Source organism: Poromitra crassiceps, assembly GCF_964638095.1.
Source record: "Poromitra crassiceps genome assembly, chromosome: 13".
NCBI classification, from domain to species: Eukaryota; Metazoa; Chordata; class Actinopteri; order Beryciformes; family Melamphaidae; genus Poromitra; species Poromitra crassiceps.
The window spans coordinates 28,070,502-28,083,360 of NC_139644.1; the positions used below are offsets into that span (position 1 = coordinate 28,070,502).

General features: G+C 45.0%; 1 protein-coding gene across 1 annotated transcript in view; it reads left to right on the top strand.

Moving 5' to 3' along the window:
- The window catches only part of LOC310788088 (cytoplasmic phosphatidylinositol transfer protein 1-like), a gene marked incomplete at both ends in the record, with an annotated part of 79,130 nt that overhangs the window by 52,384 nt on the left and 13,887 nt on the right, over positions 1-12,859 (top strand). Inside the window, 2 exons of the mRNA XM_083649589.1 lie at positions 2,272-2,360; positions 8,434-8,441. Coding sequence (XP_083505715.1) covers positions 2,272-2,360; positions 8,434-8,441 — 97 coding nt within the window. The remainder of the gene's footprint in view (positions 1-2,271; positions 2,361-8,433; positions 8,442-12,859) is intronic.

Here is a 12,859-nt window from a genome sequence, read left to right on the forward strand (position 1 = left end):
GCTGCCGTCTCCATTGACAGTGCTATTTGATATCGGCTGCAATTAACTATTTATTTATTTATTTATTCTGATTTCCACCCCATCTTCTTCCCAATTGTACTTAGCCAATTTTCCCCCCTGCTGCTCCAGTCGCTGCTCCACCCTCTGCCGATCTGGCGAGAGCCGAGACTAGCACCATGCCTCCTCCGACACATTCGCAGTTGCCAGCTGCTTCTTTTCACCTGACAGCGGGGAGCTTCACCGGCAGGACGTAGCACGTGGGAGGATCACGCTATTCCCACCAGTTCCCTACCGCCCCGACCAGGCACCCCGACCGACCAGAGGAGGCGCTAGTGCAGCGACCAGGACACATACCCTCAATCTGTCTATCCACTCGCAGACACAGCCAATCATGCTGTATGGATGCCCGACCAAGCATGAGGTAACACGGGGGCGCGAACCTGCGACCCTCGTGTTGGTAGGCATGGAATCTACCGCTACTCTATCTGGACGCCCCGCAATGAACTATTTCTGATGGGACGCAATAACCAGAGAGCCCACGCTGACATTTCCCTTCAACTTTGCTATTCACCTTATTCACCACGCCCACTTTTTCTCTCTTCCGCGTTCAACGCAAACGTATTTGTTCTTCCGGTTCAGTGCTAGTTGCGAAGGCCACTAGTGGCTAATAATATTAGCCACTAGTTAGTTATGTTATATGGCAGTAAAATGCCACTGAATGACCAAATTGATATAACCGTTAACCATTTCGAGTAACACTGATTCCATACGGATCACCAGCGTTAGTTTGTTGTTTATAACGTGGCTATATTCATAACGTTTCTATCTCGGATGCGTTATTTCGAATCGCACATAGGTTACGCAACCTAACATTGGTGCGCAACCTAACGTCCACTCCACTAACGTCGTCTTAAGAGCACAATATTCCTGGAATGCAAGTTTAACTAAACAGTTACATATCCTCTGCATTCTACATAAAATTAAGATATTACGGGTTGTTTTATTTTGCATGTTACATACGTATTGGCCAAGATATGTTAGTTTATGGCGGAGTAATTCTGCCAGTTTAAATGCGGACTGTGCGCAGCCATCTTGCCTGCGGAGTTTTTGGCAAGTCAAAACGGAAATACTATTACAAAATGACGTAATGCGGAAGCGTCCATGTGTGAGCAAAGAATAAGGTGAATAGCAAATGAAGGCTTAGAGCCGAGTCACTGCAGCGTTCTAAAACACTTGGAGAACGAGAGGTGCACTGAGTGGACAGTAAATATTACAAAAGCCAAAAACTCGGCTGTAACATGCGGATGATGCGGCGTTCCAAAAAGTTGAGATGTTTTTATCTCAGTGCGCCGTGGTCACGGTCGAAAAAAAGAGGAGGGTGCGTGTCGCGATCACATCGACCTTGCGTATGCGTGCGTCTACCGCACGCCCTATTGACAGTTAAAAGTTTTAAAACTTTTTTTTTCTTCCAAAAGGAAATCCACTCTCAATTGTGTTCTCTTGGTAATTTCACTTGCAGTAGCCAGGCTCTCGCTCCTGTCGCTCCCTCCTGCCTGCCTCAGTGATGCTTTGCCTCACACAGAATGAGGCGCTTAGCTGTAACTGTCATCATCCTTTAGTCCATTTGTGCTGAGTCATAAGCAGCTCTGTGTACTTTCTGCCCTCCACGTCCCTCTCTGTATCTGTCATGGTGCCTCTCTGTATCTGTCATGGTGCCTCTCTGTATCTGTCATGGTGCCTCTCTGTATCTGTCACGGTGCCTCTCTGTATCTGTCACGGTGCCTCTCTGTATCTGTCACGGTGCCTCTCTGTATCTGTCATGGTGCCTCTCTGTATCTGTCACGGTGCCTCTCTGTATCTGTCACGGTGCCTCTCTGTATCTGTCACGGTGCCTCTCTGTATCTGTCACGGTGCCTCTCTGTATCTGTCACGGTGCCAATCTGTATCTGTCACGGTGCCTCTCTGTATCTGTCACGGTGCCTCTCTGTATCTGTCACGGTGCCAGCCGCGGACAAACTCCACTGCAGGGTGCCACTATAATCAGTGTACTCTGCTGCCGAGGGAGGCATCATGGCCGCCTTGTATGGCTTCCATTGGCTCCGCACAGCTGGATACCTGTCATTGCTTATTCTTGGCGATGGAGCCGAGGAGAAGAGTGGAGGAACTTCAAAGCTGCATAGCACACAAGTCACGTCTTTGTTCACTTTTTTAAGCACTCTTTCTTCTCTTTTTCACTTCACTAATGCCTTCATTTCTCTCTTTGTCTTTCAGCAAGCTGCCCAGCTGGGCAAGAGCAGTGGTCCCTAAAATATTCTATGTGACAGAGAAGGCTTGGAACTATTATCCCTACACTATCACAGGTAATGAACTATTATCCCTACACTATCACAGGTAATGTGACTATTATCCCTACACTATCACAGGTAATGTGACTATTATCCCTACACTATCACAGGTAATGACTATTATCCCTACACTATCACAGGTAATGTGACTATTATCCCTACACTATCACAGGTAATGACTATTATCCCTACACTATCACAGGTAATGTGACTATTATCCCTACACTATCACAGGTAATGTGACTATTATCCCTACACTATCACAGGTAATGTGACTATTATCCCTACACTATCACAGGTAATGTGACTATTATCCCTACACTATCACAGGTAATGTGACTATTATCCCTACACTATCACAGGTAATGTGACTATTATCCCTACACTATCACAGGTAATGTGACTATTATCCCTACACTATCACAGGTAATGTGACTATTATCCCTACACTATCACAGGTAATGTGACTATTATCCCTACACTATCACAGGTAATGTGACTATTATCCCTACACTATCACAGGTAATGAACTATTATCCCTACACTATCACAGGTAATGTGACTATTATCCCTACACTATCACAGGTAATGTGACTATTATCCCTACACTATCACAGGTAATGTGACTATTATCCCTACACTATCACAGGTAATGTGACTATTATCCCTACACTATCACAGGTAATGTGACTATTATCCCTACACTATCACAGGTAATGAACTATTATCCCTACACTATCACAGGTAATGTGACTATTATCCCTACACTATCACAGGTAATGTGACTATTATCCCTACACTATCACAGGTAATGACTATTATCCCTACACTATCACAGGTAATGTGACTATTATCCCTACACTATCACAGGTAATGTGACTATTATCCCTACACTATCACAGGTAATGTGACTATTATCCCTACACTATCACAGGTAATGTGACTATTATCCCTACACTATCACAGGTAGTGTGACTATTATCCCTACACTATCACAGGTAATGAACTATTATCCCTACACTATCACAGGTAATGTGACTATTATCCCTACACTATCACAGGTAATGTGACTATTATCCCTACACTATCACAGGTAATGTGACTATTATCCCTACACTATCACAGGTAATGTGACTATTATCCCTACACTATCACAGGTAATGACTATTATCCCTACACTATCACAGGTAATGTGACTATTATCCCTACACTATCACAGGTAATGTGACTATTATCCCTACACTATCACAGGTAATGTGACTATTATCCCTACACTATCACAGGTAATGTGACTATTATCCCTACACTATCACAGGTAATGTGACTATTATCCCTACACTATCACAGGTAATGTGACTATTATCCCTACACTATCACAGGTAATGTGACTATTATCCCTACACTATCACAGGTAATGTGACTATTATCCCTACACTATCACAGGTAATGTGACTATTATCCCTACACTATCACAGGTAATGAACTATTATCCCTACACTATCACAGGTAATGACTATTATCCCTACACTATCACAGGTAATGCTTGGTCACACATCCCAATGCTGCTATGTACGCACATCTTATACTGACAGTCTGACACCCATATATACACACCAAAAGTATACGTATTCTATTCAAAGCCATGTTGGCACACGTTGCCCGTTTATTATTACCCACATTATTATGTAATAGAAATCAGCACTAGCTTGATAAAGAAACCATAAAATGGTTTGATAAAAAAAACTAGAAATTCAGCATCTCTCATAATAGATATCTGGCCTTCTCTGATAGCCTTGCTATCTGCTGCTTTGTACGAGAAGAGTGTGTAGAGCAGTGGTTCTCAACTGGTGTAGCCTCAGGACCCACTATTTTCCTTGTCATGAAGTCGCGACCCAAATTTCGGATTTTTTTTTAAACCACTCAAATTTATTGCACAAAAAATAGCGCATTAATTTAATCATGCACTGTTATAAACCTCAAATGAACAAAAAAGTGCAACAGAAGTGCAACTAGGGCTAAAAACCAATTGAAATAAGGCAGACTTGAATTATAGGCAAGTCAAACTGGTCATGCTCAGAAAGTCTTATTTGAACTGTATGAAATATGAAATAAAAGGCAGACTTATCTTGAATTACATGCCTATATGTTTTTAAACAAGTTAATAATAATAATAATAATAATAATAAAACCTGGTCATGCTAATCCAGTTTCAATAGTCTGAATTTAACTAATATGAAATAAAAAGGCAGACTTTTCTTGAATCACAGGCAGGCTATATGCTTTTTAGTTAAACTGGTCATAACTTTTAATTAAACTGGGGCCATGCTAATCCAGTTTCAATCATCTGAATTGAACTAAAATTAAATATCAAATGAAAAGGCAGACTTCTCTTGAATTACAGGCAGAGCATATGCTTCAGCTTGTTAAACAAGTAAAACTGGTCAGGCTAATCCAGTTTCAATAATCTGAATTTAACTCAAATGAAATATGAAAAAAAAAAAAAAAAAAAAAAAAAAATTGGGCCAATGTCCGCGACCCAATCAAAACGGCCCCGCGACCCACCTTTGGGTCGTGACCCACCAGTTGAGAAACGCTGGTGTAGAGGTAAACCAGACATACATCGCTACACGCGCACACACACACACACACACACACACACACACACACACACACGCACGAACACACACAGACACACACACACACACACACACACACACACACAATTCCATTTTCTGCAACCCTCTACGAACATGGTTCCTGCTCCCCTGCTGGCAGTCATTAGGGGATCGTTGGGAGGGCAAAGGGATATGGAAGCAATAGAGAGCCAAAGTGAACATCACTTCCTGCTTCAGCACTGTACCAGAGATTTTCATCCGCCAAGGATATTTCTCTCAGACAGGGATCCCAACATCTTCAAAGATTTCAGTTCAAAGACTGGTTAGCGAATGTGAAGGATACAACATACATGCCCTCTTAAGTCAAATGAGTGTGATTTATTGTGTGACAAGTTAACTTATTTCACCATCGGAGTTTTGCCGACCCCCAAAATAAGGACGATTCCCCATCTAAGTGCACACGTCACTCTCCACCTGCTCTGCAGTGTACCCCCCCCCCAACCCCCCTCAAATACAGGTAATTTGACGGCTATATTCACACATGTGAGCCCTCAGGTGTGAAGGGAAATTCCGGGAAATGGCCGATATTGATTTACAGGCAATGTTCCTGTACGCATGTGTGAAAACGGCTTAGGTGTAACAAACTAAGTTTAAAATATGCAACTATGACATGAAATGCTACTGCGCACACCAGCAGTCTAATTTCCGAGACATATTGTAAATTCATGTGTTAGGATTATTACACACACTCAATACAAGTTACAATTTCAATGGTGTTTTTTATTTCATCTAATAATGTTAGGATGCATTAGCTGGCAGATCCGAACGGTCCACAACAAAAATTTGTGAAAGTGCCACAAAGCTGTTATGAGGTTTTTATTCAGGTATATGTGTTATAGTGTTATAGAGTTAAAGTAAGGTGTTATTGATTAAAGTGGCATAAAGTCGCCTCTGTATTAATTTGATGGGTTAACATTACAGTCTATCAAGTTAAGGTAAGATACTTTATTGTCCCTGTGGGGAAACTCATTAGCAGTGAGATTCATAAATACATACATGACATGACCAATCACAAACAATATTGCACAGGTACACTGGTACACTGACTAGACCCGCTGACCTGACCCGCTGACCTGACCCGCTGACTAGAGCCGCTGACTAGACCCACTGACCTGACCTGCTGACTAGACCCACTGACCTGACTCGCTGACTAGACACGCTGACTAGACCCACTGACCTGACCCGCTGACTAGACCCGCTGACTAGACCCACTGACCTGACCTGCTGACTAGACCCACTGACCTGACCTGCTGACTAGACCCACTGACCTGACCTGCTGACTAGACCCACTGACCTGACCCGCTGACTAGACCCACTGACCTGACCTGCTGACTAGACCCGCTGACTAGACCCACTGACCTGACCTGCTGACTAGACCCACTGACCTGACCCGCTGACTAGACCCGCTGACTAGACCCACTGACCTGACCTGCTGACTAGACCCACTGACCTGACCTGCTGACTAGACCCACTGACCTGACCTGCTGACTAGACCCACTGACCTGACTCGCTGACTAGACACGCTGACTAGACACGCTGACTAGACCCACTGACCTGACCCGCTGACTAGAGGCACTGACCTGACCCGCTGACTAGAGCCACTGACCTGACCCGCTGACTAGAGCCACTGACCTGACCCGCTGACTAGAGCCACTGACCTGACCCGCTGACTAGAGCCACTGACCTGACCCGCTGACTAGAGCCACTGACCTGACCTGCTGACTAAACCCGCTGACCTGAACCGCTGACTAGACCCGCTGACCTGAACCGCTGACTAGACCCGCTGACTAGACCCACTGACTAGACCCACAATCAACTGTTAAACATATTTGAAAACCAGGGCTTTGCTGCTCATGTTATTACAAAGTGGAGTGTTTTCACTGCAATCCAAGTACTCTTGGTGCTTGATGGTCCTTGATGTACCGTAAATTCCGGACTATAAGGCGCACCGGTGTATAAGCCGCACCTTCAGAGTTGACTATTTTTTTCTTATATAAGCCGCACCGGACTATAAGCCGCGGGTGTTTTAATGGTATTTTTTGTTTTTTTTTACAGTGCACACAGTGTCCGCGGTGTGGTGAAAAGAGGGCAAGAGAGGAAATTAAAACAGAAGTGGATTTATAGTTAGAAAGAGTGCTAAAGAAGAGAGAATTCCGTTTTTTATTTTTTTATTTTAGTTACTCACAGTACTATTGACCAGTCCAACTCAAAAGATATTCGGCAGTTTCACTTTGAGCTCTTGTTCCGCCGCTGTCCATCAATGGTTATGACGAGTCTCGCTGGGTACAGTACGCCAAAGCGATATCCATTGACTTTAACCTTTTCGATGATGCTGTTGTATGTTGCGCGTTTCTGTTGCACCAACGCGGAGAGGTCCTGCCGGACGAAAAAGCGCGTACCCTCCCAGGTGAGGGGCTTCTTCCCCGCAGCCTGGAGGATGAGTTGACGGTCGGGCCAGCGGAGTAGGCAGATGAAGATGGCCCTCGGTGGCAGGCCGGGGTCTGGACGTGGCCGAGGCGCCCGGTGTGCCCTGTCCACCTCTGGTGGTTTCTCGCCTTCCTTCAGGTCCAGGATGTAACACAGGATTTTGCCACGAAAGTGTCCATGTCACCAATCTCAGCTCCCTCTTTTACATTGATCAGGCGAATGTTATTTCTTTTACTCCTGCTGATTAAGTCATCAACCTGCGTGTGCAGGGTTTCGATTTGTTTTTGCATTTTATCCACTTTCGGACTCACTGTGTTGTTTTTGTCCTCCAGTGCGCTGATGCGCTTTTCCGCATTAGAAACTCTGTTCACGATTGCCTTATTTTCTTTAGTGATTGAGTGGATGGACTTCTGCACGTTTTCAAACTTGTTTTCAAGCTGCTCAAACCTCTGAGCGATGTCGGACTTAATCGATAGTGTTTCACGGAGTAAAAGTTTAGCCCAAGCCGTGTATCTCCAGCCTCCAGCAGGTGAGTCATTTCCTCATTCATGGCGGTGATTGCTTCGTCTTTTTCTTTCTGCTTACCTGTGTTGTGTTATGTTATGTTATGTTGTTAAAAGAGGGCAAGAGAGGAAATTAAAACAGAAGTGGATTTATAGTTAGAAAGAGTGCTAAAAAAGAGAGATTTTTTTTTTTTTTTTTTTGAAAAAATCCATAGATAAGCCGCACCGTTATATAAGCCGCAGGGGCCAAAAAAGCCCAAAAAACGGGAAAAAAGCCGCGGCTTATAGTCCGGAATTTACGGTAAATGACTTGGTCTCCTCCATTCTCTCCTTGTCTCGCTCACACTGTTTTGTTTGTTTGTTTGCTTCTGTCTGTCTCTCTCTGTATCTACTGTATCGGTCTGGCACCCCCCCCCCCCCCCCACCCCCCTCCACTATGACTTCTATCCTTATACCGATGGCTTCTGCTGGGAATATGGGCAGAGTACACGGTGAGTATTCTCAATCTGCACACACACGCGCACGTACACACACACACACGCACACATACACGCACACGCGCACGCCCACACACACACACACACACACACGCACACGCGCACACATACATGCACACACACACGCGCACGCACACACACACACACACACACACACACACACAAACCTTTTGATCCAACAGCTGACATTTAAAACAGTGTGGGAGAGGGTAGAGGTGAGAGTAGCTGCACCCTCTGAATGCTAATGGACCTGACATACCTCCTCTGATGAAATCCAGTCTTCTCCAACCATCTATGGAATCATGGCCACTTGTCACGTTAAAAGCATGCACACATTATACTGTGTGTGTGTGTGTGTGAGAGAGAGAGAGAGTATATATGTCCGCCCCCACACACAAATACAAATAATGATATACAGTAGAGACTGCTGTTACATTAAAATGTCTCAATTCATCATCTGTTACAGGGTGTTATCTCTCTGCTCTGCTCTGTGTGTGTGTGTGTGTGTGTGTGTGTGTGTGTGTGTGTGTGTGTGTGTGTGTGTGTGTGTGAGAGAGAGAGAGAGAGAGAGGGTCTTTTGCACATGTTTGTGTATGGTATATTCTGACCTTCACTCATCAGATTGCATTCACCGCAGCTGCAGCCCTAGTGCAGATAGAAACAGCATTTTGTCTCGCATTTTAGATTGCCGTTTCCATGCACTGGCATTTAACTACAAAGTACAAGCAATTTCATATCAGCCAAAACCCTTGTGCTATTTGGAATCTATTGGCTGAGTAGAGCAGTGATTCCCAACCAGGGGTACGTGTACCCCTAGGGGTACTTCAGCAGCTTGCAGGGGGTACTTGGAAAGATTGGGGATTACAATGTATTTCCAAAATGATAAAAACTGATTACTTTTTCCAATTGAAAACTGTCAGAATTGTATTAAAGATGAGTCATTAAAATTATTTTAATAATGAGATGTGTTAGAGAGGTCATCTAAAAGTTTAATATAAGTTTAATATAACAAATTTAGGAGAATTATCGACACGCATGAGTGAGGGGTACTATTGGCATGGTAAAACAGCCGTCCATCGTCATACGCAGCTTTGGGGGCTGAGCCTGCAGAGCAGCTTTGGGGGCTGAGCCTGCAGAGCAGCTTTGGGGGCTGAGCCTGCAGAGCAGCTTTGGGGGCTGAGCCTGCAGAGCAGCTTTGGGGGCTGAGCCTGCAGAGCAGCTTTGGGGGCTGCGCCGCCTTGCCTGCAGAGCTCCTTTCTAGCCCACCGTGCCTCGTCGTCCTCCTCATGGCTCATTTCTACCGTCCCTCATTCCATGGCAGCACATAGACAGCAGCGCTGTTCTCTGTGTGTCTGTTCCCTCTTTGTGAAACTCATCTGGTCCAGAGCAAAAGTAGCGGCACCAGTCACCGCCAATACAGTTGTGGGCACTTCTGGAACAGCGTTGTCGGGTTTTAGAGTCACAGTGACTACGTTTACATGCACACAATATTCCACTATTATTCGGAAAATGACAATATTCTGAATTTGATCATGTAAGGGTCATGTAAACACTACTAAACAGCAGTTGCATTTTTCGAATTTGGCCTTTTTCCGAATTTAGCATTTTCAGATTAAGACGTGGGTTATTCCAGTATTATTCGGGTTTTAGGAGGATTCTTTGATCACGTATACAGCGCATTCGGAATATGCGTCTCAATCAGGGTTTTTACTGCAGTTTGCGACGCATGTTGCCTTGTTTGTGGTCAACTGATGTGTGCTAGAAGGCACTAGAAGAGGCAATATAATCATATAATCCATCATCTCTGGCATGCGAAAAGAAAAGCAGACATTTCTGATTGGGAGGAGATGAGAAACATCGATTTAAAGAGAGAGATATTTAAAGAGAGAGGGGTGCCCACGGAAGTTCAAAATGCTTGCGAGCCTGCGCGGTAATAACATAGGCTTCTAGCCTACTTTTTATGAAAGACTTGAATGTGCAAACTTTTCAGCAGCAAGCTCCTGAAATGGACCAAGTGATCCTGGTAAGAATAGTGCTGCTAATGGTTTATTCTCAACAGAAAAACTCCGCCTACTTGCCTTGCCTCTCTCTCTCTCTCTCTCTCTCTCTCTCTCCCCCCTCCCTCACGTGTAGTCATTTTCCGAATATGGGCAAAAACCGGAATATTGTGTGCATGTAAACGTAGTCAGTGTTGTCCCTCGTTGGTTTCCCTGCGAGGTCTCACCCGCCTCGTGGGCTCGCAGATGCAGAAACATAGGCCTCTATCTTCCGACAGGCGCTATCCCTAAATAGCGCTTTGCGCACTGTTTGCGCATGCCTTAAGGCACGGACAATAGCATTCCGCCTTGCGCTGTCCGCCAGGTGTTCTGCCGAGTTTTGCTCCCCCGCCGAGCAGCAAAAAAAAACATCCCCACCTCACGGGAGCTACTTGTAATGATTTATACAGAAATGTAACTGATTCAAAGTGATATAATTGTCTGGTAGACGTGACCTCCCTGATTTCTAAGTTAAAACAGCCGCAAAATATGTTGGGGATGCAATTCTCGGCGGGCATGCGGAAACGTTCACGGCACCTGTCGCAAGCGCAAATTAGAGCCGTGCCAATTCTGCCAAAAATCCTCTGCGCCCCAAAATGCCTGCGCAAACGGGATTTGGGCGGTCTTAACTACCAGAATTATTCACAGGTGTGGCCAGGCAAGGCTGGGCATTACGTCAATCAAAGCCAATCCGATTCCCGTCTCACAATGGTTGTTTGCGCGAGGTTGTCTCGCGAGGCATGCAATATGCTGTAATTCTCTCCATGTGTAATAGAGTGTACTCACTCGTGCGAGGACAGAGGGAGCTTATTGACAGATCGTCTGTGGTGCCAATGACCCTTCGGGTTATGAAGGTAAATAGCCCACAAGTGTTCTCAATTCATTTCCCTCTTTGCGATGTGATAAAAGTTTCTCAGTGAGTTATAGTTGATTGCCTCACTGAATTATCTGCTAATACCCAATTTTAGCAGCATAATTTGATGTCTTGGCGTGGCAAGGCTGTGCGTAATGACATATACAAAAGGAATTCCACTTTCCACTCCGCAAATACCTCTCTGCGCTGGGAGCGCAGCCGTAATCTCCGTGCAGAGCGCCCAGCGCAGAGAGGTATTTGCGCGTAAGAGGTCCTTTTCAAAGCTCTTAGCGCAAAGTAATTGCGCGCCTGTGACAATAGGGTAATGCCATCTATCCCACATTTTAGCGCTGAAACGCCTAAATATTGCTTTGTTTTTGTGACTCTCAATGGGTTAATTTTGCTATTATTCTTCATTTGCAGTACATTTGAACTACACTAGTTCTGCTCGAGCACTCATAGCTCTCTCCTTCCAATTTGCAGAGAGTTTATGAGGGGACTAATTCATGTTCCATCAGGCCACCTGCTCAGTGGGTGTCTGCTCTTCTCTGCAAGCTCATTGGACCATAGCCCGTATAATAAATATGGACGTAGCTCCCGTGACGTCACCCATTGGTTTTTGGACCCCTATTTTGGAGCCTGCTATTGGTCCATGATTGGTGAGCTGTGCGATCACTGGGAAAGGTGGCCCGTCAATCACGCCCCAAAACATAATCTGCTTTATCATCTGTTTTACTCGAAATGGGGCCATAATTTACAAAATAAACATCACATGCTGTATTGAAGAAGACTTGATTAACTAGCAATTGAGAAACTCATTAGGAAAGTGTTTACTGAGGCCATAAATCAAGTGAGAGTGAATGGGGAGGGGCTTTTATGTTACAGCCACTGTCTGTGTGTGTGTGTGTGTGTGTGTGTGTGTGTGTGTGTGTGTGTGTGTGTGTGTGTGTGTGTGTGTGTGTGTGTGTGTGTGTGTGTGTGCGTACGAGCGTGCATGTGCATGCACACACATGCACAGATGCACGCACGCACACTCGTGCATGTGTGTGTGTTTTCATACATGCGTGTGTGAAAATTCACCTCTGAAGTCAGCTTACCAGTAGTCTGACTGCCTGGAAGCAGGCTGCGGGTCTAAGCTCCGCCATTGGCTCTGACCATTTCAGTCCGAGCGAAGGGAAATCCCTCCATGCGTGTCGCTCTCAAATACCTCCGCTGCTGTGGAGCAACAATAAACAATGCTCGCTAGCATTGCTGCACAATTGCGAGTTTTGATGAAGATACGAATTGTGCAATAAAGCAGAACCTGCTTGGCACTTTTGGTGGATTTGTTGTAAACATAACAGAGCCTTTTCCCCCCGCTAGACCAGAGTGAGAGTAACACCAGCCAGACTCTCTCCTGTGCTGTTACAGCGTCAAACGGAGATAGCCTGGCAAGCGAGACTACCTTAGCAGCTGCTCTGTAGACAATAGAATCAATATCAACCAATAAGGAAATTCCCCTTAGAAAACGTGAACGCACCCTG